We start from the raw sequence: 26,944 nt of genomic DNA, 5'->3' as shown, positions 1-26,944 counted from the left end.
GAAATGGCACCTCCCCTGCCTCTGACCTGGGAGCAGACTTCACATTGGAAATCTAAGGGGGAGAGGTGTGAGTGCGTCTCTCCTCAGAGTGTCTGATCTGGAAGGAGAAGGCTGGCTGTGTAGTTGGGGCTCAGACCAGGAGCTGGAAGGCCTGGATTCAACTCCCATTTTTGCCTCGGAAAGCCTGGGGACAAGTTGTCACCTCTGTGCCTCCCTGCATGTGAGTGGAGGGAAGGGAGGTGTTTGTGCCTGCCAGAGGTGTGGGAAGGGGTTAGTTACTGCATGAGTGTTTATAAAGAGCATTCTCCACCAAGGGAAGGTGCTGGAGAAATGCAGGTGTTACTTAGGATTACTGTAATGTTGCTCAGAAGCACCAGGTTTTCTCTGAGGTTCCCAGGGTCTTGCTGCCCTGTTTTTTAACCAGGCTATGAAGGGACAAATCAAGCCCCTGTGCCTATGTGGCACCAGCTCCCATATTGCTATCCTTCCTATGCCCAAAGTGATGAGTGGAACTTGTGTCTGGCTCCTGGGACCCTGTCACCCATAGGCAGGCAGCAGCTCTCTTTATGACCTTCGGCTCTGTTGCCCACCGGTGTCAGGTTGACGCTTCCCACTGGGCCCAAGCCCGTGCTATGTTAACAAATGCTCCTGTCAGAAGAGTGTCTTACTCAGCAGATCTGCTCCCCATGTGCTTCCCAGCCAGATCCCCATACATAAACAAGCTGTGACTTTTGTGCTGCTCCCTGCACTTCCCTTCAGGCTTCCCATCAGGCTTCCCAAGCAGATCTACATGGCTGGGGAGGGGCTTGCTTGGTTTGGGAATCAGAAAATCCACCTCAAAGTTCTCCCCATCATACACCAGCAGTGAGAGCCTGGGCTGTCCTGGGAGAGCTGAGCTAGCGGTGTGATAGAGTTGAGGCAGACCAGTGCAGTCTGCTGTCAGGGCTTTGCAGGGAGAGCAGGAATAGTAGCTTGTTTGTGCAGAGAGGAGAAACAGATCTGCTTTTCTGGCCATGAGTACCCACAGAATCTACCACCTCACCAGTTGGTCTCCAGCGAGGTTAAATCTTGCAGAGATTATGTCCTAATCCCAAAGGCTCATGGTTTGAGGTTGCTGGGAGCAGTTATCCCAGCATCACTCAGGATCAGATGCAGAGAACTGTTGGCAGAGGGTTTCGAAACCATCTTTCCATGTCCTCACGTTTAAAAGCCCTCCACATTCAGACAGCTGACTTGTCAGGATCAGCACCTGGGTTTCCGGTTCCTGATTAACAGGGACCCTGGTTTTCTCTGATTAAAAAAAAAAAAATCCCCAATTTTCAGATTAAAAAAGTAACTCAAAACCCAATTTTTTCTGTGATTAAAATGAAACACCACTCTATCTGTCTGTCTATCTATCTATCTATTTATCTTAGTAGTGTTTCATTTTAATCATAGGAAAATGCGGATTTTGGGTCACTTTCTTTTATCTGAAAATTGGAGATTTTTTTTTTTTTTTTATTGGAGAAATCCAGGATCCCAGCTGATTACAGACTTCCCAGTGGCAGGGTGGCTTCATAGTCTAATGATTGGGTTTAAGCTTCTTGGGTTCCGTAGAAACGCAGACTCTGATGCTGGCAGGCTCCAGTTAGCTCCAGCAGTCTTTATGTGGATATAAATGGAGTTCCCTGCAGTATTGCTGGGCTGGGTGTGTCTTTTAAATGAGAATTTTGTAACCTAAATCCTTGCTCTGCTTGGGTGTGAAGCTTGCTGCTGCACTTTCCTTGCTTACCGGGTTTGCTGTAATCCCCTGAGTTTAATGTTTCCATTCTCAATCTCCCTGCCTTTTGCTGTGTTCACCATGGCTGCCATCTTCTTCCCCAGAAGTGGCCGCCTCTTCAGTAGGTGTAATGGGGTCCTTTGGGATGCCCTGTATAAAAGGAGAATTAAAGGAGGTTCTTGTTCTAGGGCAGAGAGGGGAGTGGGGCCACTTCAGTTCCCTGAAGCAGGTTTGGCTGGAGATTTGAGCTGTTCTGGAGGTTGTGGGGGGTGCTGTGGGACTACAGCTCTGGTGAGCATGCCCAGCACACTATTTTCAGAGCTGCAGTTCCTCCCACAATATGTTGTCTCCTCTGTGATATCCAAAACAAGTAGCCAGGCACACTAGGGACTTGGCCCATCCAGGAGCTTTTGGCTGCAGGTGTAACTAACCCACCCACCTTCTTTTGCAGAACTCAGATAAGTAGCATTTGCCCTCCGTATCTGACAGTATCTTCCAGATTCCCCCCTGGCCTTGAAAGCCCCAGTAGCAAGGAGCTTTGACTGCAAACTTCCCAGCTTATCTGTGTGGCTCCTCCTGCAGGCCCATGGTCCTGATACCCCAGTTCAAAAATGGGCCTGATCCCAGGGTCTCTCCCTTTCCAACCCCTGCACTAGGTAAGATTTCCTTCCAACTCATATCTCTTGGGTGACTCCCTTGTCCCATTGTCCAGTTTATGAATGCAGATGTGAATCTTGATTGGCCAATAGCTGGGTGCTGTGAGAGGACTGTACTATTGGATCAACGGTGGTGAAGAGTTTCTCTTCATTAAAACGTTGCAAAGAACGTTTGTCATAATTGGAATTAATATATTATGCTCAAGCCTGACTTGTTTCACGCTGCCTGTTTGGGGGTGGGGGTGGGACTCTTCTCTCTCCTGACCATGAGGCACTAGGGAGTCCCTTCAAAGATGCACCAGGATTCATAGTTTCATAGATTGTAAGGCCGGAAGGGACCTCAGAAGATTATCAGGTCCAGCCCCCTGCACCAAGTAGGAAAGATAACTGGGATCAGGTGACCCCAGCAAGGTGACCGTCCAGTCTCCTCTTGAAGATTTCCAGGGTAGGCGATTGCACCACCTCAGCTTATTCCACAGGCTGGACACCCTGGGTGTGAAGAAGTTTTTCCTAAAGTTGAGCCTGAAATGGTTTTTTAGGAGTTTGTGACCATTGCTCCTTGTTTTCCCTAAGGGTGCCCTGGTGAACAGTTGTTCACCAAGCCCTTGTTGTACGCCTCTGATGTAGCGGTAAGCTGCTACCAAGTCCCCTCTCATCCTTCTCTTTTTTCAGGCTGAAGAGTCCAGGATCCCTCAGCCTTTCCTTGTATGGCTTGCTGTGGAAGTCTCTGATCATATGGATGGCCCTTCTCTGGACTCTCTTGAGCTTTTCCATGTCTTTGTTGAAGTGCGGTGCCCAGAACTGGACGCAGTACCCCAACTGTGGTCTCATCAATGCCGAGTAGAGCGGAAGAATCACTTCCTTGGTTTTGCTGGAGATGCATTGATTCATGCATGCCAGAGTATTGTTTGCCCTGCTGGCTACACCACCACACTGCTGGCTCATGTTCAAACCGGTCAATTATTACCCCCAGGTCTCTTTCATTCATAGTGCTTGTCAGATTGGTGTTGCCAAGCCTGTAGGTGTGCAGAGGATTGTTTGTCCCCAGGTGAAGCATTTTACATTTCTTGATGTTAAACTTCATCTGGTTCCGATCTGCCCAACTTGCCAGCCTGCCTAGCTCTGCCTGTATCTGCAGCCTATCTTCAAGCATGACCACGCTTTCCCATAATTTGGTGTCATCCACGAATGCGGCCAGTGAGGTATTCACCCCCACATGCAAATCATTGATGAAGATGTTAAAAAGCCTGGGCCAAGCACCGACACCTGAGGGTCGGTGCTTGCAAAGACTGGCCACTTCTTGCAAAGACGACACAGATCCGTTCAGTAGAATTCTCTGGGCCCTACCCCACAGCCAGCTGCCTACCCACCTGACTGTCTCACAGCTAAGCCCACAATCTTCCAGTTTCCTCATGAGGACATCGTGGGATACCAGATCAAAAGCTTTTTGGAAGTCAAGGTATACAATGTCAACCTCTTCTCTCTTATCCAGGTGGTGAGTTACCTGATTGTAAAAGGAGATGAGGTTGGTAAGACAAGACCTGCCCACTATGAAGCCATGCTGGCTGTCATTCAGAATCTTACCTTATGCAAGCCTATTGCATATAGACTCCTTGATGAATTTTTCCAGGATTTTCCATGGGATAGAAGTTAGGCTAATTGGCCTATAGTTACCTTGGTCCTCCCTCCTCCCCTTCTTGAGGATGGATACAAAACATTGGCCCTCTTCCAGTTGTCAGGGACCTCTCTGGAGCGCCATAAGTTTTGGAAGAGCTTCACTCGCGGTTCTGCTATGACTTTGCCCAGCTTCTTCGGTACTTTTGGATGAAGTTCATCTGGTCCTTCTGACTTGTATGTCTGGTTTTTTTTTAATTGATCACACACCAGTTTTACAGCAGCAGTAGGAAGGCAGTTATTTAAACCTTGCTCATTCTGTACCCTAGCTGGAGTGATTTTCCCCTTGGCCAGGTGAAATACGGAAGCAAAGTAGTCATTCAGGAGTTTGGTTTTCTCCTGAGTATTAGTAACCAGCTGTCCTTAGTTGTTGAACAGTGCTCCCACGCTCCCATGTGTTTTCCTCCTGATCCCTACGTACCTAAAGAAGGACTTCTTGTCCTTGATCCTGGTTGCTAATTTTAGTTCAGTTGCTGCCTTAGCCCTTCTAATCTGTTCCCTACAAGTGCAGGCCATTATTGTATTGTCCTCCATGGGGCATGCCGCAAGGCTCCGTTGTTTGTACACCTCTTTCTTCTTTCTTAAGAGGACCATGATTTCCCTGTTTTGCCTGCCAAGAAGGCTTCCTTGCCCTCTTGTGACCTTTCCTTTGCATGGGAATGGACTTCCTTTGTGCTTCAAGGATCGTGTCCTTAAGGAACGACCACTCTTCATGTATACCTTTTGCCTTCAGTCCCTAGTCCCACAGCACCTCTCCTACTAGTGACCTGAGCTTGTAGAAATTTGCATTTTTGAAGTCCAAAGCTTCAGTCCTGCTATCTAGTTTGTCTGCCTTGTGACGGACAGTGAACGTGATGGTTTCATGGTTGCTGTCGCCTGGGTTGCCCTCTATGTTTAAGTTGGTCACCAGGTCATCTCCTTTGTCTAGGACCAAGTCTAGAAGAGCATTACCTCTGGTTGGCCCCTGTACCTCCTGAGCCAAAGAAACCTCTTCAGTGCAGGTCAGAAAGGAATGTGATCAATCCAACTTGGCTGGAGAGGGCTTGTTATGGGTGGAGGACTTTACATTATCTTCCTGTGGGTTGACCCACTGAGGAAATAATATAGAGAGCTGGGCCTCTGGCTCTGTCCTTATAATGTGTGGCACATAAGAGCTCATGCAGAGGGGGAGGCTTGGTCTAAGCACAGGGTGGGGAGGCAGGACTCCAAGGTTCTGCGTCAGTTTTGCCAGCAATTTGATCTGTGACCACAGGTTTTCATCTCTTTGCACTGCATTTCTCTAATCTCTGGGGGCGAGGAGTGGTATCTGCCACTGCATTTGCTTCTGCAGAGCCAAAAGCCCATGAAAGGACCTAGAGAGTCAGGTGCTGGAGGGCTGCAGGGGTTGCTGCAATGTGGAAAAGATTGCGTGCAGCCCTGCTGTCTCCTGTGATCAGAGATAAGCAGTTGGTTCCAGCTCAGTCTCCTGTCCTCCTGCCTCTGGCCTCAAGTGCTTGTCAGTGACTAACCCAGTGTTATACTAGAAAGACTTCTCATTAGCCCAGGGACCCATAGGATGTGTGAAGGGTTTGGGCTTGCCAAGCTGGGCAGTGGGTTTTAGTGCATAGGGCATGGTGGGAATCTGGACATCCAAATTCTGCTGCTGGGTGGTTTAGGGCAAGATACTTCTCCTTTCCATGCCTCAGTTTCCCATCTGCGAGGAGGGGTCTCCTGCCTCCCCCTGCCCCTGTCTCTTCAGTGTCCCCCAGTGAAGGAGGCTGTCCCTTATAGTTGATGCCTTTGCTTTGCAGGCCACGGGCTCAATTCAGAGTAAGGTGCTGCCCAAGATGAGCTCCTCGTCGCTGCTGGAGGAGAACTCCTTGGAGCCACCAGTGCTGCTGACAGACATCAAGACTGAACCCCCTGAAGAGCTCCTGGCCAGTGACTGCAACCAGCCCCAGGCTGAGCCTGTGGACCTGTCGCTCAACAAGTCCAAGGGGTCGCTGCAGTCCTCTTCCCAGGTGTCTTCCTCTATCAGGTCCTCACCCATGTTGGTGACACCACCCATCCAGACGCCAGTGGTCTCTATGTCGTCCACGGGCCTGTCATCCACGGGCCTGTCGTCCACAGGCCTGTCGTCCACGGGCCTGTCGTCCACCTCGGCCATCCCTGCTGTGCTGTCCCCGGGCTCCATCCTGGCATCCACGCAGGGTAGCGGCGGGCAGCAGATCCTCCACGTCATCCACACCATTCCCTCTGTCAACCTGCCCAGCAAGATGGGCAACCTGCAGACCATCCCTGTGGTGGTGCAGTCCCTGCCCGTGGTCTATACCACCATGCCTACAGATGGGGTCACTGCTGCCATCACTGTGCCACTCATTGGGGGTGACGGCAAGAACGCTGGGTCTGGTAAGGCCTGTTTTCCATCAGGGCCTGGGAATAGCAGGGGAGGCTGTGGCTTCAGGGTGGGGACATCAGCAGAGTTTTGTATGGGCAGGATGGTTGGAATGAGGATTAGTTGGGGATTGCAAATCAGGATTTTGCGGGCATATAAACAAAGCTGCTGGAGAGCAGGTGGGGAGAGGGTTCTCAGGGCTGGAGGGGGCCAGACTGACTGAAAGCTGAAAGCCTAGAGGTAGGACCTTCCTGGGCAGGGCTAAGGCATGTCAACAGGAACCTGGTGAGGAGGGAAGCTTGGCCTTCTGCTGACCCAGTTCCATGGCCGAGAGGCCTTTTGATCTGCCAGGCTCTTCATCTGGTACCTCTCACCAGGGCCAGCAGCATCATGAGACCAGCCAAGCCCAGGCTCCATAAACGTCCTGTTGGCTCAGCTCCCAGTGTGTGACGGAGCCTGTCCAGTCCCATGAAGCCTGTCTCATCTGGCTGGGTGTGGGAGGAAGCCTGGCGTGCTGGTACTGCTGCTGTAGGCGGGCACCATGTGCCTCCCAGTAGGCAAAACCCCTGCCCTGCCTTTGCCAGAGAAACGCCGCTCTTGCTTGTGGGTCTTCTGACACCTAGTGTTGCCTTGTGACGGCTGTGGACCCATCCCCTTGTTCTTGATGGGTTCTGAGTTCACACCAGGGACCCACCCATGAATTACAGCTGGTCCCTGGATGCAGCCAGATGGGGCTGGGCAGCTAATTGCATATTCCAGCCTGGTTGTGGCAGGAGCACAGGCCTCTCAGCTCCTGCCCTGTAAATGCCAGCTGTGCTTGGAGCAGACGGGTGTTGCTGGGGCCCAGGGCTGGCCCCCCTTTGCCCAGTATCCTGCATGCCTGTGCGGGGCCAGGCTGGGAGGGCTATGCCTTGAATGCTGCTTGCAGCAGGCTGAGCCATGAGCTCGTGCTGAGGGGTCACCTACTCTGTTTCCAAGGCCCCTGCAATTTCCCTGGTCTGTTCCAAGCTTTCACATCAGAGGTTTCCTGCTTCTTTGACCCTGTCATTCCTTGCCCTCCTGCCCTCTTCCCAGCTCTGCTCCCTGTCCCCCTCCCCCATTCTGCAGTCCAAACCCCCTTCCTGTGTGTGCACAGGAGTCTACCCCTGCAAAGCTGCAGCCCCAGCTGCTGAACGGGGTTCTCAGCTGCAGACTCCCAGCTGGCATAAGGAGGGGCCTGGGGGCATGGGACTGGGCTGGGAAGGACCTGCTTTCCTCCCTGCTCTCCTGTGGCAGCTGTTGGGAGAAGTTGCTGCCAGGAAGGGCAGGGGTGGGGCTCAATGCCTGTCTGGGGAGTGTGGCAGGGAGGGAGGGCTGGGCGTGCTCCCCAAGAGCACAGAGCCAGGCTTGCAGCTTAGCCTGCAGACAGAGCCTCTGACTGGGAACCTGGGGCAGCCTGACTGGGATGCCGTGGAGTGTCCAGCTGGCCCCTGTGAACTCAGGTGTCCAGAAGGGGGGTGATGGAGGGAGAGGGGCTGGCTTCCTTTCAGGGGGAGGGGGGACACTGAGGTGGGCACTTGGGGTTTTGGGGGGGGGCGGTTCTCAGTGGGGTGCAGGAGAGAGGGCTCAGATCCTGGAGCAGTGAGGCACAGCTCTATGCCCCCCAACATGCATCCCCTCATAGAGACCTGCCCTTTTGTGGGGGGGGTCTGGTCAGTGTGGCTGGGCACAGGGCTGAGGCATTGGCCTGTGGGTTCACGAGCCCCCATGATCCACCCTGTGCCACCCATCCCCTTCTGGCCCTCACGCTGCGCCCTTTGTCAGGGTGCCTGAGCTCGGGCGCCAGCGCCAGACTGGTCTGTCTCCCACACTGCCTGGAGCTGCATGCCAGGGCGGAGGCTCCCTGCCCTGGTGGCTATGTGAGGGGAGGGGCTGGGGCCTGAGTGCTGGGGAGCCAGGCTGGCTCTGCGGTCGAGTGGCTGTGCGTCAGGAGGGGAGGAGGCTGGCTGTCTGCCCTCCATCCCACTGGGAGCGGGTGGGGGGAGCTGGCAGGCTGCCGCCCCCCCCAGCGGGGTGGGGTCCTGACCTCCCCTGCCAGGCCCCCCTCCGGCTCCAAGGCTGCTCTGGTTCCAGTTAGACCGGCTCCCCCCGCCCCACCCGCCGCAGGCTTCCTGCCTCCCATCCTGCGAGCCGAGAACTCCCAGGCGCTTCCTGCCAGAGGCCCTGGCTGGTTCCCTGCTGGCTGGGGTCACATGTGGAAGTCGGGGCTGGAGAGAGGAGGGGGGCATCCTGGTAGGGGAGGGTGCACAGCTGAGATGAACCAGGGCTCTGCAGAAGAGGGAGGAGCCTCCCTGACCTGGCAGCACCATGGGCCACAGGCTGGGGTGGGGGAAGGAGGAGGGTGGGGTCAGATCCTTGGCCTGAGCCATGTGGGTGCGGCTTGTGTCTGGGTCTGAGCTCTGGGGCCCAGCCCTGTCCAGGCTGCCAGATCTCCTGCGTGCCATCTGCTCTGCCAGCTGATGAGCTGAACCAGGCATTGTGCTTAGGTCATGATCAGGTCCCTGTGTGGGGGAGACCAGCAGTCCTCCAGCCTACCTACAGCTCTGAGCCCTGTTCTGGGCCCATGCTGTTCCCTCTTTCCCTTGTGCATGACCATGCCAGCACCCAAGCTGCACAGACCTGCACCCTGGTTTCCATGGGCTCTGAGCTGCTGGAGCCCACTCCCACTGGGCAGAGCAGCCAGCTCTTCTGACCTTGGATGGGCTGCTGCAGTGCTGGCAGGCAGAAAAACAGGGCCCAGGTTGGAGGGTGGCCTGCTTATGGCCCCTGCCCTGTCAGCATGGCGGGAGGAGGAAGCAGGACAGGACAGTTGCACCCCTTAACTACCCCCAACAGCAACATGGCTTCTACCCATGCAGCTGGCCAAAGGGCTGGAGAAGGCAGGTTTCCAGCTTCTGTTTTGTCCATGTTACTGGCAGCTGTTAGGGGAGTGATGGGCCATGGGGCTGTGATGTGTCTCCCTGCCCGTCATGCCCATAATGGCAGCAGGAACCTGCTAGGAGTCTGGGCCACATGTGGTTCTGCAGTTAGATGCTGCCTTGTGGCATCCCCTGCCCCTCCCCCTGCAGCCCTGGGTCACGCTAGAGCTGTGTGGTTTGAGGGGTGAATGGGGAGAGAGTGCCCGAGGATGGGGGGAGTTGGTGGGGGGTGGGGGTGGCACTGGGACCGGTGTGGGAAGGGGGTGTCCAGAGGTGGGGGGGTGGGATCTGGCAACTGTACACCCTGTGGAGGGAGGGGGCCCTGTGGGTGCTGGACTGGGGAAGGATGCTATGTTGTGGCTGTGCTCCCTTGCATCCTGCCCTGTTTTCAAGGGCTTTCTGTTTCCTCCCTCAGTGAAAATCGACCCCAGTTCCATGTACCCCATGGAAATGAACAGCGACAGTGAAGACAGCGGCACAGAGGAAAGTAGTTCAGCTCCCTTCCAGGACCTACAGCGAGAGTGAGTGGCAGCAGTTTTTTCACTGTGGCTGAGGCAGGCTTGCCCCTGGGTGGATGGTGTAGGTGGCAGAGGAGTCCTGCAAAGGGGTTGGAGGACCAAAGCTGCCTATGGAGCCGGTGACCACTCTGCCAGGACCCTGCAGTGGCCAAACCCATTGCCAAACTGTACAGTTGTCACGGCACTTGGATCTCATTATCCCAAGGCAGGCCAATCCATGGTTACACTATGTGTTGGGGGGTAGTCTGGTTTCTCTTTCCCATCACATTTAATTGGCTGTCCAGGGTGCTTGGGCTGGTGTCATCAGAGAGCAGGGCTCTGGGTGGGGTGGGGCAGGCCAGCTCTGGCAACTGGAGAAGGTATTCTCTGCTTTTCCTGGGTGAGATCTAATATGCCATGGGGGAGGGGTTGTCTGCCTGTCTGAGAGCAGGGTGGGATCTGGCATAGGGTGATAGTCCTGTATTCCCCTGGTAGGTCAGCAGTGGCCCGGATGCAGCGAGCAGAATCCCCAGACCTGAAGAAGAGGCGAATTCACCAATGTGACTTTGAGGGCTGCAATAAGGTCTACACAAAAAGCTCCCACCTCAAAGCACACAGGAGGATACACACAGGTATGGCAGGGTGGGGAGGCAGCCTCTGCCACATGGCTGCCAGCCCAGTCCAGCTCAGCCAAGGCAGTGGAGTCCTGGACCCCCTCCCTACATGGATTGGGGTGGAATCTCCATGCAAAGGGAGCGAGGAGCTGTCACAGCCCAGCCCCTGCTGTCTGTTGAAGTGGACCAGCTGCAGACCTAGGACACCCTTTCTCTCCATTGTACCGTAGAGCCTGAGGAGCTGAGACTCTCAGATATTCCTGTAAGACCAGGGATGACCATCTGGCACTTTACCAGTGTTTCAGATCCTTTGTACTGTGCGCGCCACCCAAGCCTGGCTGTAAGCTCTTCTCTCCAGGTGTGGCTGGCTGAGTGCAGGAGTTTCAGGGCTCAGCATGGATTCAACCAAGAGGATCCAGATCTGGGAGTTCCCTGCTGGTTTGAGATATGTGCAGGGTGAAGAGGGGGGAAAGCTATTTAACTTTAGAGAAATTGCAGCTTCTGGCCTCAGTGGTTAAGTGGTGCCCACAACCATCCTGCTCACTGTGCTTTTAAGATGCCAGGACTGCATTTTGGGCGTGGAGTCTTTGCTCCTTTTGTTTGCATGTGTAGTTCTGACGTGAACCACTAGGTTGCAGGCTTCTCCCAGCCAGACACAGCCCTCTATTGTCTGTGGAGGTCCTTGGTATTTGCCTGGGAAGTTGTTATATCCCTGGGGCTTAGGAACCCTTTGTGATCCATAGGGATGAGGAGAGGGGCTGTCTGTCCTTCCCAGGTGGCAGCTGGGCTGGCATAGGAGTGAGCAGGTAGAGTGTAGACACCTGGCTTATCTATTGCAAGTTGAGCTGTGTTATGTTGCAGGGGTCTTGGGGCTCTGGTACTAGGGCTGAGCTGGTACGGTAAGGGGCATTGCTGGAACATAATCCTGGAAGGGCATTTATCCTGGGTAGCTCAGAGGAGGGGTTTGCTGATCAGGCCTTCTGTCTTCCCACTCCTCCACCCCAGACGGTAGTCTGTTGTGTTTTGTAGGAGAGTTTTGTCAGCATGTATAGGCCTGCTAGTGTAATGTTGCCCCTTCCCCAGCTGCTGCACCCAGCCCTGCCTGGTAAGGTCATATTGCAGGGCTTCATACAGGAGCTGCCTCTGGCTGGGTGGAAATAGTTAAACAGGAGGTGTTCAGCCCTCCAGCCTCCTTTTCTCCTTGTACAGATCTTGACCTTTAGGGCATTCTGTCCGTTGCAGCTGATTGCAAGCTGGGGGCAGTAGATTCCCTCTTCCTGAATTATCTGTGCAGGAGGATCATAGCCTGAGTGGGGTTTTACTGGTTAACTGAGGACCAAATTGGGCCCACTGTATCTCTGTCCAGAATGTGTGTGGGTGGAAGATGCGCTGAGCTGCAGGGAACAGTGTTTCATTAACTTAGCTGACCACTAGATGGCCTCATTACTGCACACAGTGTGGCTGAAGCAGCCAATACATGAGAGGCAGGACTCAAAAAGAAGCAGGCCAGCTGGCCAGGCAGCTGTCACCCAGGCTGAGGCAGAGCTTGGGCCTTTCCATCTGGCTGAGAGACTTGCCTTACCTTTGCCCCACCTCCATGAGGCAGTGCAGTACTATTATCCCCATTTATGCAAGCAGAAACTAAGGCTCAGTGAGACCAAATGACTTGCCTAATGAAGTCCTACAGGAAGTCTGTAGCAGGGGATTCGGCTTGGGTCTCTGTCAGTCCAGGCCAGCACCAGCCTCCCCCACGATCTTCTAATGAGCTGGTCACAGATCAAGTCCATAACCTCAGAGAAAGTCTAAATGTGAGTGCAGGACTCCTGGGATCAACAGACTGCTCAGTTAAGGTCCCCCAAAGACAGACTGAATCTAAACTACATCAGCAGAAGCCAGGGAGCGCAGCAGTCCTGTACTGGCCAAGGGAGGCCTTTTTCCTCGGGCTGTGATGAGGATGTAGAGCCCTAGTGCTGCAACTCAAACTGCCCTCCCCTCTGGTCTGGCAGCCTAGGTGCTCTGCCCTAGGAATTTGGGGGGAGGGGGTATATAGTGTTTCATTTAAATCATGGAAAAATGTGTATTTGGGGTTACTTTTTTCTAGCTGAAAATTAGGGGTTTTTTTAAATCGGAGAAAACCAGGATCTCTGCTGATCACACAACCACAGACTCCCCCCTTTCCCGTTTTTTCATTGCTATTATATATTCAAACCATGCAACATTCTGTCTGCAAAATGTGTTTTGAACTTCCTAGTGAGCTTGGAAGCCCATCCTTGGCACTGCTTCTTTTTCATATTTCCCTGCTTGAAAGCTCCTTTTGTCTCCTGGCCTCCCAGCTGGAGGGGAGAAATAAGTTTCTACAACTGCCTAAAATAATCTAGAAAATGTTTCATTTCCATAAATAAGGGCATCTTTCTGCGCCCCCATCTCCCTTCGTGCCAGGGGAGAGGAGCAGCATCTGCTTTTCTGGGATGCTTCTGTGGCCAGCAGACTTTTAACTCCAGTGTCCTGTGTCTCCCACCTCCACCCTGCCAGTCTAAGGGTTCTCATTGAGCATCCTAGCAACCTAGCCCCTCACTTCCCACGCCAGTAACCTAGCAACCATTCCTCCCTCCTAGCAGCCCCTCCAGTATCCCAGCAACTCCTGCATCCCCCAGCCTAGCAGTGGCTTCTGCCGCACACGTCAGCAACAACAGCTGCCCTTTGCAAAGGTAACTGTCTCCTTGTACCTGCGGGGCACCTAGTGATTTATAGAACTTCCTTGCATTTCCACAGCTTCTGTGAGTTCAGACTCAGGCTGGACAAGCTGAAGCAAGGGGAACACCTTGTGGGCTGGTGTTTCCATGGCTTCCATGGCAGTTGCCTGCTGTTCAAAACACTTTTATGTGTTTTTGTTACATTCTCTTAACTTGAATGACTAATTAACGTTTTGGGGATAGGAACTTTTTGGTAAAGGTTAAACAGGCCTTCTGCTGAGGCCTGGCATGGCCACACTAAGCATCCTTTGTGCCTCCTCGAGGGCCTGTAACAAAGCCTGGGAAGATGCTGTGTCTGTATTTTCCTTCGGCAAGGCCCAGCACAGTGGGATGCTGATCTTGGTCTGTAGGCTCTACCAGAACATAAAATGCCAATGCCAGATCTTGATGCTACCATAATACCCTGTATGAGAAATGGTAGGTCATGGTGTAGTACCTACAACCCTTAACCCTGGCCAGGCATTTTTTCTTACTAGGTATATTACAGTAGCATCCAGAGCAGGGGTGACAAAGTTCCGGCCTGCCGAGCTGTTTCATTCGGCTCACAGAGTTGGAAATTTGCCAGCTGGACAAGAGGTGGCAGCAGTAGTTGGTACAGTTTCTGAAGTTGTGGCAGTGAATGCTGCTGCCTTTCATTTTATCGCCAAATTCCAGCCCCACAGGTAGGATCCAGAGTGCAGAGAGCTGTGTTTTTTGGCCTGTGGAACTGGAAACTTGGTGGCAGAAAGAGTCACAGCAACTAATGCTAGTGCTGCCAAATTTCTGGTTCTGCAGGCCAGATGATGCCAATCCATGCTAGGGATCCAGTCCACGGACTGGCCCTATGCGACTCATTCAACCTGTGGGGACAGCTGAGTTTGACACCCCTGATCTAAGGATACCTGAAGGCAATAGCTGGTCTAGGGTTAGGGGCTATATGTTCAGCCATAATGCACCTAATAAGCAGTGATGCCTGGTCTTGATTAAAGCCTGTGGATATTGCACCCACTAAGTGTGTAATACTACCTGATTTTAATGATGGCCAGTTCTTGCTAGCGTAATAGAATGAATAAAGTTAATGCTAATAGTGGTGTGTGCCCAAGCACTGAGCCCTCCTTTGTCCCTTGCAGGAGAGAAGCCTTACAAATGTACCTGGGAAGGCTGCACCTGGAAGTTCGCCCGCTCCGACGAGCTCACCCGGCACTTCCGCAAGCACACGGGTATCAAGCCCTTCCGCTGCTCAGACTGTGACCGCAGCTTCTCGCGCTCAGACCACCTGGCCCTGCACCGCCGGCGGCACATTATGATGTGAGCGGGCACCCACCCTCCACTCGCTCCAGCTCCACCAGCCACAGTGGAAAGACTGCACCATGGGAGGCATTGTCTCCAAGCAGATTCGGCCCGGTGGTGGGTTGGATGCCAATGTGGCACCTGTGGCTGCCCATGTCTCAGAGACCAGGACTCCTCCTTCCACATGCACCAGGGACTCAACAAGACTCTGGAGAGACTGCCTTCCTCTCTCCCTCCTCTCCCCCATCCTGGGCCTGTCCCTCCCCCAGTTCTCTGTATGTTTTGCACACTGCCTCCTCCCTGCCTCTGGGGTCAGGAGCTGCAGTTGTGGGCAGGTATCTGTGTGCACACTCAGTCTTGTGTTTGTCCTGTGCCTCCTGAGACCAGCGGGGCCTCAGCCATTCATATGAGCTGCCTGGCTGGATTCACTGTTTAGCCCAAGGCTGATGCAGGGCAGTGAGGGTGTGTGTGTGTGTGTGTGTGTGTGTGTGCGCGCGCGCGCACGTGCATTGGGGGGGAAAAGAGGGGCCTCTGCCTCACGGTAGAAGCAGGGTGTCTTCAATCAGTGGGCTGATGGACTCCACCTTGACACTGCTGCCCTTCCTGCTCCCTGGTACAGTAGCTCGTGGACTCTGAGCCACTGTTGTGTGGCCGGCATGAGAGCATCTGCCTAGCACTGGGCATCAGCAAAGAGGCACGCTCCAACAGGAAAAGGACCCCGCAGGCAATGAAGGAGCTGAAGTGGATTGCAGGGCCTCTGAAAGAGGGGAGTGGTGGGGAGGAAAGGGCCTGAGGAACAAATCAAAGGGAAAACTTTGCGGAACATGGAACTGTGACTATTTGAGGGGTGGGTGGGGGAGGGGGATTTTGCATTCTGCCTGGATCGCGGGGCAAGGAATAGGACAGTAGGAACATTTTAACTTAAACAGGAGCTTGGACATGTGCTGCAGTCAACCCTTCTCTTGCTCATCTGGCCTATGGAGGGCTGAGCTGGCTCCCCTTCCCCAGTGGACTTTCTGGGTCTGTATCGGGTCTTTTTGGACATGATCTCTGGGTGGGGGTAGGGTAGGGCCTGGAGATGCCCACATCTGCATGGTTGACTGGTTAATGTTATAGACCTGCTTTTCCCCTGCCATGCTGTGGGGAGCTGAGGCTATCTGGCTTCCCACAGCTGTTTTTACCCCTGCATCTTTTCCTTTAGCTGAAGTGAGCTCAGTAGCTGCAGGATGTGACAAATACAGGCTGCCTTCTCCTAGCCCAGGGCTATTCAGCTTTTGAGCATCCAGGGGCTGCATACTCCCAGGGCTTTACACCACACGGTATAGCTGTGCCCCATCCCTCATGTTGTGCTATGCTACATGGGCATTTCATCACCCTGTAGCCCTGCAGACTCCCTAGGACCACACTGTCCTAGGGAGAACCTGGAGGAGGATCTTAAAGATGCCTTTCCCTTTTTCCCTGCCCCACCCCAGGCCCAGGAGCCTGGGCTAGGGGTCAGGGAGTGTTGGTGGGGGGGAGACACTAAGTGATCACCTTACAGGCTACATGCTAGTTGGGCAGCCCTGCCATAGGCAGCAGATGGGGAGAGAGGGGAAAGGGCAAGGCCTAGGAGGGGAAGAGACTTCAGGATCTGAATCAGGTAAAGGTGGGGGCTGTGTTCCATCCACAGCAGAATGGCATTAGCAGACATGGGTCAGATAGTGCACGTGCTCTGAGATGGGCCTGTGGTCCCTGGGATGCTTGGTGATTGCCCGTTCCCCAGTGCCAGGGCAGCCAGAACTGGGCTGAGTTGTGTGGGAGGGCTCAGCCAGTTCTGGGGATGGGCTTTATCTCACAGTCCAGTGACATACAACCCTGGTCTTTGAACCCTTTGCATCCTGGGTCCCTGTCAAGCCCCCAGTGGCCATGAGGGGGCTCATCCGCTCTTGTGACTGGCTAGTAGAATTTCACTGGGCCCTTCCTCCTGCTTCACAAACACTGTCACTCAAGGAGAGCCCAGAGCCTCCTGCCCAAGGCCTTGGCTTCATACAGCCTGGGCCTGGGCTGTGGCAGAAGAGGCAGCTGCATTTGGCTGCCAGCAGGCAGGGTGACACATTGCCCCTTCACCCAAGGTCCTAAGCAAGACACAGACCACGAGGGTCTGCTCACTCCAAAGCCCGAGGTTGCCTGCCAGGCTTACTACTTTAGGGTGAGTTTCCAAGGAGGCTGGTGTCCTCCTTATCCAGTTATAATGGGCAGGTAATTGACAGCTTCATGGAAAAGTTAAACCACTCAGCAGTGCTAGCTGGTCTCCCTGCTGAACCATGGCCCCAGGCTAACTTGGATTCCTTCCATTCTCCCACCTGCCCCCACACCCCTTTTAATCTGAAGGCAACTCCATCAGATTAGAGTTGCCAACCATATTTGGTGTTTTCTTTTTCCTTTAAAGCCCCAGCTCCCAGAGTTGTAATTATGGGACAATCTCAGCTTTCATCACAAGACAGTGTCCAGCCCTTGACATGGACAACACAGTCCCTGAAGCCTCCCAAGTCCACAGAACAAATAAGGAGCACCTCAGCATTTGCCATCTTAATAAAATCATGAGCTTCGTACAAGTAATCTCATGATTTTTTTGGTGAGGGAGAGGAGAGCTGTGATTTTTGGAGTGTTTGGAGTCCACAATTCTGCATTTGGGCCAGGGAAAGCCTGCAAGACCAATGCGTTTTGATTTTCTTTTAATGTTGAAACCTGCTGTTTCTGGAGCATCAGTGTAAAAACACACGTGCCTCTGACAAAACACAAGGAAGAAAGCAAAGGGGGCCCAGACATCACATGGAACTATGAACCCCCTTGGACAGATCAGGCGGGCATGGGGTGTTGTGGGTTGTTTTTTGTTTTGTTTCGTTTTTGGGGGGGGTTGTTTTTTAAACCATGAAATTTTAAAATCTTGATCTGTGATATTTGTACAAACCTATTTGACGTTTTTCTACATGGGAATAATATTGAAAGTAGACAAATTTTCTGCGTGTATCTTACTTTGAAAAAAAGGTTTATTTTTCTTTGTTGGGGAAGGCAAAAGGCTGCTGTCACAATGTAGTGAGAACAAAGCTGTCTGGGTTCCCACCATAATGATCACTCTAAAAGGGAGATGCTGATTATGCTTTATTCTCTGAAATGTCAGGTTTCTACTCTCTCCAAAATAAGCTTTTACTACAGAGCAATAGAGCTATTTCTAAGGGCAGTTGCAAATGGAATTCTAGTACAAATATTTTAAATTAACAGGTTTAAAATTCCTAACTTTGAAATTTGGGGGTTTGTTTTTTATTTTTTCCAAACCAGTAAAATCTTGGGAACAGTTGCAATTCAAGCAGTGCAGCTCTGGGAACCCACAAATGTAACATGCAACAAATGGAACCAAGACTGACCTGGATTGTCAGTGTTGAGATGGAAGGAAATGTGGGTGCCAGACGGTCTCTGATGATATGGGAGAGATTGGAATGGGTCCCATGGCCTCAGATTCCTTGATCAGAAATTGAATTAGTAACTCGTAGTGTATTTATTAATAGAGCTGGGGAGGGGGGAGCATTTTGTGTGTGTGTGGGGGGGTGAAAATTATTTCTTTTGGCAGGATTTTAAATTATCTCATTTTCCACTATACCTCTTCCCTCTTCCCCCAATTCCATTTTTTAAAGGTTGCTTTTTTTCTCTTTAAATTTTAGGTTGACTTGGGGGTAAAAGAGGCAAAAGAAAGGTGAAAAAACATGGAGAATGGTATATCTGGATTACAAACGATATCAAGAACAACCCATTTTTGGAAATGCTTTTGACTTTTTTTTGGGGGAGGGGGAAGAGGGGAGAGAATGTTGGTGGGATGCAAAAAATGGTGACCACCTCTAAAAAGCATCAATTTGAAGTCTGTTCCTAGTCTTACAAGGTTACACAGTATGCTCCTCTTCAGCTGCTAACCATTTGTCTATAGAAGCACAACTGGGACTTAATGCTATGCCTATCCTGGTTACAGACATAATCAGAAGCCTGTTCAAAATAGGACCCTCAGGCTGGCCTTAGCTCCTGATGCAGATGCTTGGATTAGATCCTCAGCCAATGTAAATAGTCATCAAAGTCCTTGAGTCCCTGCTAGTTTTATACCAGCTGACAATCTGCTCCTAGTGCTTAAACATGCTTTTTCAGCCTGTTGTCCTGTCCTTGCCTGTTTATGAAGAGGTGAGGCAAAGGAGCTGAGATGCCTTTGTTTGATGACGTGGATATTTTCTTGGTCTGTAATGGGAAGTAGTAAGTAGGTTTGTCAAGGTGACTGGTCCCTTTGGCCTCTCCACTTTCAGATGTTCAGCTTGAGAAAGTGATAGATAGAGCAGCTGGATGTGCTGGGAGCAGGTTCTCCTTTCTTCACTGAATCTGTGCCCCTGGAATGTGGCTCAAATTGAGACCCTGCCCCACAGGTCACTGAAAGCCTTGGCCCTCACTTCCAACAACTTTCAGCTAAGATTATGCTTCCTAGCAGTGTCAAACAAATACAGTCACATATGCAGCAAGGGCAGGCAGGTGAGAGCCTGAGATGGGACAAATTAGGGCCTAGATGTATCATAGTCCAATGAGGGCCTTAATCTGTGTGTCCACTGAGATTAGCAGTCCAAGAGAACGATATGGAAGATATGCTGCTAAATCTTCAGGTTATCAGACGTGGCACTGAGTGCTTGGCTGAATGGGTGATTAGTAGACACCCTTTGCCCTGGGTCCTCTGATAGTGTTGTCTGCCCCCAGGATACACAGCCAGGAAGAATCACCTAGGGAGGGCAAACTTCCTCCATGCACCTCAGTGGGGTGTTGACTGAAACCTACTGGTGAAAGTTGTCAACATCAGTTGAAAGCATTGCTGTTTAGCAGGAGTTACACTAGGATCATGGATGCAGCCTGAATATTTCCATACTGAACTCTTCCCCTCACTTGCCATCTAACTCTATCCCCACCATGGAAGCTGAGGCAGGATGGTCTGTCATAGCCCAAACATGATAGTGGCTTGAACAGGGAATAGCTTGATCCTTTTTAGGACAGGTTGTTGTTTTCACTCTTTCACTTGGTAAAATAGCACTCTCTAGTGGTCAGAGCAAAGAACCCAAGTCCAGGACTCCTGGGGCCCTTTGAGCTCTTCCATGGACTTCCTATGTGACCTTGGGCAAGTCACTTCCCCGTCATTGTGTACCTCAGTTTCCCCATCTGTCAAATGAGGGATAACAATACTTAACCTACCTCACAGGAGTGTTGTGAGGCTTCATTCAACAGTGCTTGCAAAATATTTTGAGATCCTTGGATGAAAGGTGCTATGAAGTGCAAAGTATTATTATTATTTTATTAATATTGAGTAACTTATAACGAAGTGCAAGTGTGGTAGGTCTGGGCTGCATGTGATGTGAGGTCTGTGCTGATGGATGCTCAGTGCAAGTGGTGGGTGATGCCCTTTGTGACTCTCACTTCCCTAGCTCTACACCAGGCCAGCTGCCTGGGATCTGGAGCTTTCCCACCACCTTAGATTCTGCCTGGCAACCTCTGATCCTGGAAGCTTCAAACCTGGTTCCTCAAGCCCAACTCAACGCAGTCTGCTAGAGCTGCTCTTGCAGGCAGTGGGGTGGGACTGGGTGGCCCCTGCTACGTAAGGCTCTGGGCTACATGACACCTTTACATGAGTGCACCTATCCCACAGGTAGCAGCATCTAGTAGGCTGCTATGACAGTGTTTCACCACGAGGTGGCAGGAGAGCCAGTAATAAATAGCCTCCTTTGCCTTGGGAAGGGCTACCTTGGGATAAACTATAAACCAAACCCCTGCCCCAGTGTAACATACATGGTTATAGTTTCACCCGAGTTCTTCCGAGGTAGCTTTGGCCTGGATTTGAGTGAGCAGTGCTGGCGTGGACTGTACATCATAGGTCTGCTCCTCTTTCACAGTGCAGAGTGATTGCACCAGTGGACACCTGTGGCTCATGCATGCCCAAGTCTAGCCTGTTGCTGTTCTCTGCCACGGACCCATCTGCCCTAGTTGTTGGCCCATGGTCAACTCCCAAATTTTGCTCCCTGACTTCTCAGACTCTCTTGGTGTTGCTTTTCCCTTTATGTTCTGTGTCAGGACTCCCTGTTCCCCTTCCACACATCGGGGTGTTAATCAGAGTTAGTGTCACCTACCATGGAGGGGAGCCTGTTCTCATCTTGCCAGTGTAGCTATTTCAGCTGCCTCTTGAGGGTTGTTCTTTCCCTGCAGGCTGTAGGTTTTGCATTAGCTGCTCTCTCTTGCTTCATCCTTCCTGCTGCTCTTCCTTCTCTCCTGAACTGGTTAACCTGGTGGTGTGTTGTATCAAGCAAGGCCTCATCATTCAAACAATATGGCAGAGAGGTTCCAAGCCAAGCCATATCTGTATAGAGTGGCCAGTTGGAAAAGCAGCACTATGCAGTAGGTTTTAATCTCCGCCATGCTGCTCCCTGTCCCCAAATTCTGTTTGGTCTGGGCAGGCACTCACAGTCACTTGACTAAATGCCCAGGTCAGTTTGGCATTGCTCTCCACCAGCCCCGGTCAGGGCATGTGGCTAGGATGGGCCGTCTGTGGCGACCCCGCGTACTGAGTGATCTTACCCAGTTTGATTGTACTTTTTTTTTTTTAATTAATAAAATGGTATTTTAAACTTCGGAACACAGCTTTATTGGTGCTTTTCATGGCTTCCTGGCCCTGCTCCATCTTAAGCTGCCAAGATCTGCTTGAATCCAAGCACTGGGATCTTCTAACTTTGAGGGTAAACTGATCACATGTGCATTGCCCATGGACCCTGGCAGCATGGGCTAAAGTCCCCATGGTCTGCTTCTGGCATGCCACCAGGACGCAGCAGGGAGGTGTAGTGATCCAGACTCCTGCCTAGGGCATTGGAGGGGACATGAGTACTTTGTCCAACTGAAATTCAGGATTCTGAAATGGTTCAGTGAAATGCTTAGCGCTGAGCATTTCCCTCCCAGTACTGACTCTGGGAGCATTGCTTGAGCAAGGTCCTCTAGGATTTGCTCTCCAGAAGATGATTCAGACCAAGGACAGCTGAGCTGGTGCTCACTTCCCCCTGCACCAGTTATTAGCCATCACCACACCTGACCCAGCACCATTATTTTTCCCTTACCCCTCTGCTTCAGCTACAAGAGTCTGGAAGTGGTTCAGCGGAGATGGCATTCCTCACCCCCTAAGAGACATCATGGTGGAGAAGAGTTATGCTCCCTAGCTGTCCATCTCAGTTTTCTGCTCTGGCTGCTATGGGTACTGTTACTGGAGCCAAATGCAGAACTTGCAGCTCTCCACAGCACCTGTTAACAGGCACTGCTTGGTCTTCCTTATCATGTCACACTAGGTCTTGTGCACACTGCGTGCTTGCTTGTAGGGCCTGGAGAGGTTTCTTTGTTAGTGTCACTATGGCTAGGATGTCTTCCTGCACCAGTTAGAGGTATGGCTGGAGGCCGACTTGTCCCCTCCCATTGTCCACCATCCTGATCCCAGCACAGCTCTGTCCTGCAGTGGTGTGGGAGCCTTCTGGTTGGGTTAGCACCAAGACCTTGAAAGAGTCTCTCATGTTGATCCTACTGGTGCAGTTTCACCAGCAGCTGCAGAGCCTGGAGCATGAGCACAGACAGCAGTGGCCCAACCTATTCCTGTGCATGGGGAAATGGGCTCAGACAAGGCCTTAGTCTCTGTGAACACTGCAGGCTGCTATTTTGGGACATGGTTAGTATATCCCACCTGTGCTCTGTAATAGTCCAGTACTGTAATGGGGACAAAGGATGGTGCTGGGACTGTGTGTAAGAGATGAGATCAGGCTTTCTTACCTTCTCTCCAATGAACTATGTCCTAAAGGTTGTGAACTCAGCAGGACCTCTGAGGTCCCATTTGGGTGGAATTCAGAAGCTAGAAGGGGGACTGAGCTCCAGTCTTTCTGCCAGTGATACCGATCAAGTATCAGCCAAATGGTTCAGATTGAGACTCCACAGACATGAGCTTCTTGGGGGGCCTTGCAGGCTGGGGCTCCATCTGCAGGAGGTTTCCACACATTCTCAAACTGGACCAGTCATTTCTGTCTTGGGGTCAGCTTGAGTCTTGTGGGACCCAACTCGGAAGGTGCAGAGTACCCACCATTCCCAATGACTTCAGCTTCCGTTCCCAAAGCCGAAAACCAGGCTGAAGGGGGCACCCAACCATTTTGCTCACAGCTGTATTGGTTTGTGATGTGGCTGCCTACAGAGCAAGGCACTGGCCTCCATGACCCAGAAGCTCCTTTCCAGTGCTGGGCTGCCATACCTATTCTGACTCGAATCAGGGCATTGTGATGGTTGTCTGCATGGGGGTGGATCTTGCAGTATGTGCCCAAGGGATCCTCGCAGATTATGGTGTAAGGTTCTCTGCCCTGTGAGGCAGGGGGTTGCCTGTGCTTGGTTGCTCTTGCAGGGAAGTTGCCTGACCTTGTGTCTTCAGAGCAGATGTTTTGTTTGCATTTCACAGCAACAGACCTAGTATCCCAGGTGAGGACCCCTGAGTCATGGCTGGGCCTGGGCACTGAGTAAAACTGCTGGACTGGAAAGTGAAGGGGCTGAGACTGGAGACAGGCCAGGAATGAGGCACAAGCCAAATAGTCTGGATTCCGGAGAAGCCCTTCAACACCCTTAGAGATAAGCATAAGGGTAAATGGTTATTCCCAGGGCAGTACAGAAACACAGCACTTTATCTATGGCTGCCACGGGGGTGCATAGCACAGGGCAGTGCTGGCTGTGCAGATCCTTCCTGCCAGCTCTCCTAAAAGGGTGCTGCAGGAGCCAGACGGAAAGGAGACTCCCACCACTGGCTCCTGAGTGGGTTTGGAAATCTGTCTATACAGAGCGCTTGAAAATAATGCCCCCACACCCAATGCTTAACTGAAAGCAAACCAGAATGAATGCTGGCATGCAGGCACCTGTTAAAGAGGTTTCATTTTGAAAGTGGGCTGCCTTCTCTGCATGAAACATGAGGGTTTACTGTCTCTTTACTAGCACAGCATGGCCAGCTGCTCATATTTTTTCCCAGTGGCCTGATTCATTTGTGGGGCTGCATGTGCAGCTATGCTTTACAAGACTTACACAAATCTGGGGAAATGGGGACGTTGCTGGTAGGGAGGGTAATAAAACATTTATGGGCCTGGGTTTGGGAATACCACACTGCTCAGGGCTGATGAACTCTGTTCTCCCTCAGCCAGACTCTGTGAAACTAAGAACTGAGCAGACAGTTTCTGGCAACCCAGCAAGACGCTGGATTTTACCTTTCGCTTCACAGGATGCTCACCAGCACAGAGCCATTTGCTCAGCTGTGTCTGTTAATCCAATGTTTGCCATAGTAGCTTTTGCTCTGCAGCTTGTATTGAATGAGTATTCAGTGCTTCAAAGCCTTTTTGGGTGGGCATGCCGTTCACAGGACAAGTTTTCTTTCCTGTTTGAGAGGAGGCAAGGCAGGGGGCACCTTTAAAACTAATTGGTTCAGAGAGGGTTGAGCTTTCTACAAGCCTCAATCTTTGTCAGGTGCATCTGATGAAGTAGGTAATCACCTATGAAAGTTCATGCCTCTCTGAACCAGTTGGTCTCTAAGGATGCCTGTAGGGAGTGCTGGGAGGCTGCTCCAAGGAGCTGTAATTGCAGTGCTAATTAGCATGCTCCAGCCAACCTCTGCATCTCGTATATCAGCACCTCTGTGTTCCAAAATGGCGGTGGGGGCGCTTTAGCTTTAACTAAATCCTATCCAACAAGCTTTAGTTAAAGCACTCCCACTGCCATTTTGAAGTGTGGGGACGCTGATATGTGCTTTTAATTAAAGCACTCCCCTCTTCTCCCCTCCCCGCCGACCATGTGTAAAAACACCCTAAGTCGGCACTCTGCCTTGCCTTCTGCCTGACTTCAAACTAACACAGCCAACCAGCTCTCATTACCTGTTTGGATGAAGATGAACAATAGGGTTAGTTTGCCTACTGTGAATACTCACAGTTGTGAATTTGAAATTTGCTTACTCTGAATATTCACCAATATTTGCATAACATTTGCTATATTCTCAGACACTGTAGCCAGAAAGGTCATCTGCTGGAAGAGTTGTGTCAAACCTTCCAAGCTTAGATGACATGCGGCCAACTGAAGTCACGCTGATTTCTGCAGAATGCAAACTCTCAGTGTAAAGAAAGCCATTTCCCTTCAAAGAAAGCTTTCTAAACCAAAGTAGAGTAGAACCAAAGCAGTAGCTCGGTATGGCTTCTACCTCCATTCATAAACTGTCAAGATGTATAGACATCCTGAAATGGGACCTCCAAAGAAGAGAATGTCATCTTCCCTCCTGTTGGCGTGCCAGTTCATAGGTTTAGTTGTGACATTTTAAGCACTAGGTTTCCAATTCTTTGAGTGACTGCATGTCCCTAAAATTGTATAATTAGTCCCAGGGTGTGTGCAAATGGAGGAACTGGTAAGGTTCAATCAATGTAAAGGGCACCCTGCCTTTGACACGTGCTAATTAGCATGTGTCAGAGCACTCAATTTATTGACTCTGCTGGAGTGTGCTAATTAGCATGCTCCAGCAGCCTCAGCATCACGTGTATTCAGTGTCTCCACATTTCAAAATGGCAGCAGGGGCACTTTAGCTAAAGCTCATTCAACAAGCTTTAGTCAAAGTGCCCCCACCAACATTTTGAAGCACTGGATGCTGAATAAACAAGACTCTGTGGGTGCTTTAGAGAGGCTCCCGAGAGCTACTCTAAGTAAAGCACCCCTCCTCTTCACCCTGGAGCACATGTAAAGACACTCAAACTACCTGCATAACCTTTGTCCAATGCTGAATTCAATGGTAATTTTACTAACCACAAGTGCAGATGCTCCATCTAAGGGCATGTGTGCACTACTACAGCAAAGAGCATGACTTCCAGAGCAAAGCCATCCCCAACATGGCCAGCTCAGGGACTGCTGATCTCGTAGAGTTGAGTACAGCGACTGCCTGAGTGTCTGTCTGGGAACCCGGACAGGTTGTACAGAAAGCAGTGAAACCTGAGATGCCATGACTACACAGAGGTATAGCTCCAAGCTGCCATCACCCCACAGCTTGCAATGTGGATGTATTGTATATGGATCTCTTAGCTGCTGATTGGGCTCTGCTGAGTGGTGCAAGTATCACAGCTTCATTATTTGTCCTTATAGGAGAATCCAGGCTTCTCCCTCCATTCATAAACTGTCATTTCACTTTCTCCACTCGGCATGATGTCATCTCTGGTTCCTGTTGGCTGCTTCTGAAGCCCAGCTGGCCAAGCCCCAGAGCTGTAGGGAAAAGGCTTTGGGTGGGTACCAATAGATCCCCATGGACTCTGGGGTGACTCTCCAGCCCACGGGAAGGCAGTCACTGAGCTGTAAAAGTAGGCAGTTCCCAGCTCCAGAGAGGACAACGGCCTCCTCAGAGATTTCGAGGGTGAACCAAATGGGTCAGATCCACCAGGCAGACTGAATCAACTCCTTTCCCTTTAGGCAGATCTCCACCCCACTTTGGAGTCAGGTCTTCTGCAAACAGGCTCTTTATGTCCCGTGTCGCTACTGCTGAGGTTGTGGAACTGGATGGTCCTGGCTCAAACATCGCAGATACTCTCATGCCTTCCAGTTAAGTTCACTGGCTACTTCAAGAGTCCCTGATAACACCCCAGACGCCAGAAACTCTGTCTCCAGGCTCCATGTTTCTGACTGTGGCCAACTGTTTGGCATTTCTCCAAGTCTCTCCTTCTCATTCAGTATCTCAAAGCACTTTATGACCCATTAAGGTCTATAAGATCTAGGAGCCATTCATTCGTGTCCTTCAACTACTGACTCCATTCTCGGAGGTGGGAAGTTTTTGGTTCTCTCTCTGGTACAGCACCCAACCCAGAGAGGATGTATGCCTAAGTACTATGGTAGTGCAAGTCATAAATAACAATATTCACATATGCCCAGCTTTTGTGGTGGTTGAATGAAGGGCTCAGGATACTTCAGGGAGAGGCCTGAGACCTTTGGTTTGATTGCATTTTCAGCATTCTGATTTTTCTCCTCCTGAGGAAAATCCTTGAAACGTAGTTTTAAAAGATTTTCTGAAAAATTCCACTGTAGTATGTGTGGAAATCCAGCTTTTGCACCCACTTACGTTCTGAGAACAGGAGAAGGCACAGGACAAATTCAAAACTTTTATAATGTACCCTGAGAACAAAGCTATTTTGTTTTTGGAAAAAAAGAAATCCAAATTGTTTTATTTCTAAATGAAAAATAACATTGCCTGAGCAAAAGAAAATATTTAAGCCAATGTCCACATTGGTTGACAAGGCTTTTTCTGTGGGGATTTTTTTTATTGAGATATTTA

General features: G+C 51.2%; 1 protein-coding gene across 3 annotated transcripts in view; it reads left to right on the top strand.

Annotated features, from left to right (window-relative positions):
• KLF8 (Kruppel like factor 8) overlaps window positions 1-18,018 on the top strand; it is a 49,871-nt gene extending 31,853 nt beyond the window's left edge. For all 3 annotated transcript variants that reach the window (XM_019540337.1, XM_019540338.1, XM_019540336.1), the window contains 4 exons: window positions 5,880-6,477; window positions 9,836-9,941; window positions 10,413-10,549; window positions 14,394-18,018. In XM_019540337.1, the coding sequence (XP_019395882.1) occupies window positions 5,916-6,477; window positions 9,836-9,941; window positions 10,413-10,549; window positions 14,394-14,575 (987 nt within the window). In that variant the 5' untranslated portion in view covers window positions 5,880-5,915 and the 3' untranslated portion in view covers window positions 14,576-18,018. The remainder of the gene's footprint in view (window positions 1-5,879; window positions 6,478-9,835; window positions 9,942-10,412; window positions 10,550-14,393) is intronic.
• The last annotated feature ends 8,926 nt before the right edge of the window (window positions 18,019-26,944 follow it).

Source organism: Crocodylus porosus, unplaced genomic scaffold (genome assembly GCF_001723895.1).
Source record: "Crocodylus porosus isolate Cpor-Errol unplaced genomic scaffold, CroPor_comp1, whole genome shotgun sequence".
In the NCBI taxonomy this organism is placed as follows: domain Eukaryota; kingdom Metazoa; phylum Chordata; order Crocodylia; family Crocodylidae; genus Crocodylus; species Crocodylus porosus.
Note: the sequence above shows the minus strand (reverse complement) of the source record. Positions and strands in the feature narration are given on the sequence as shown.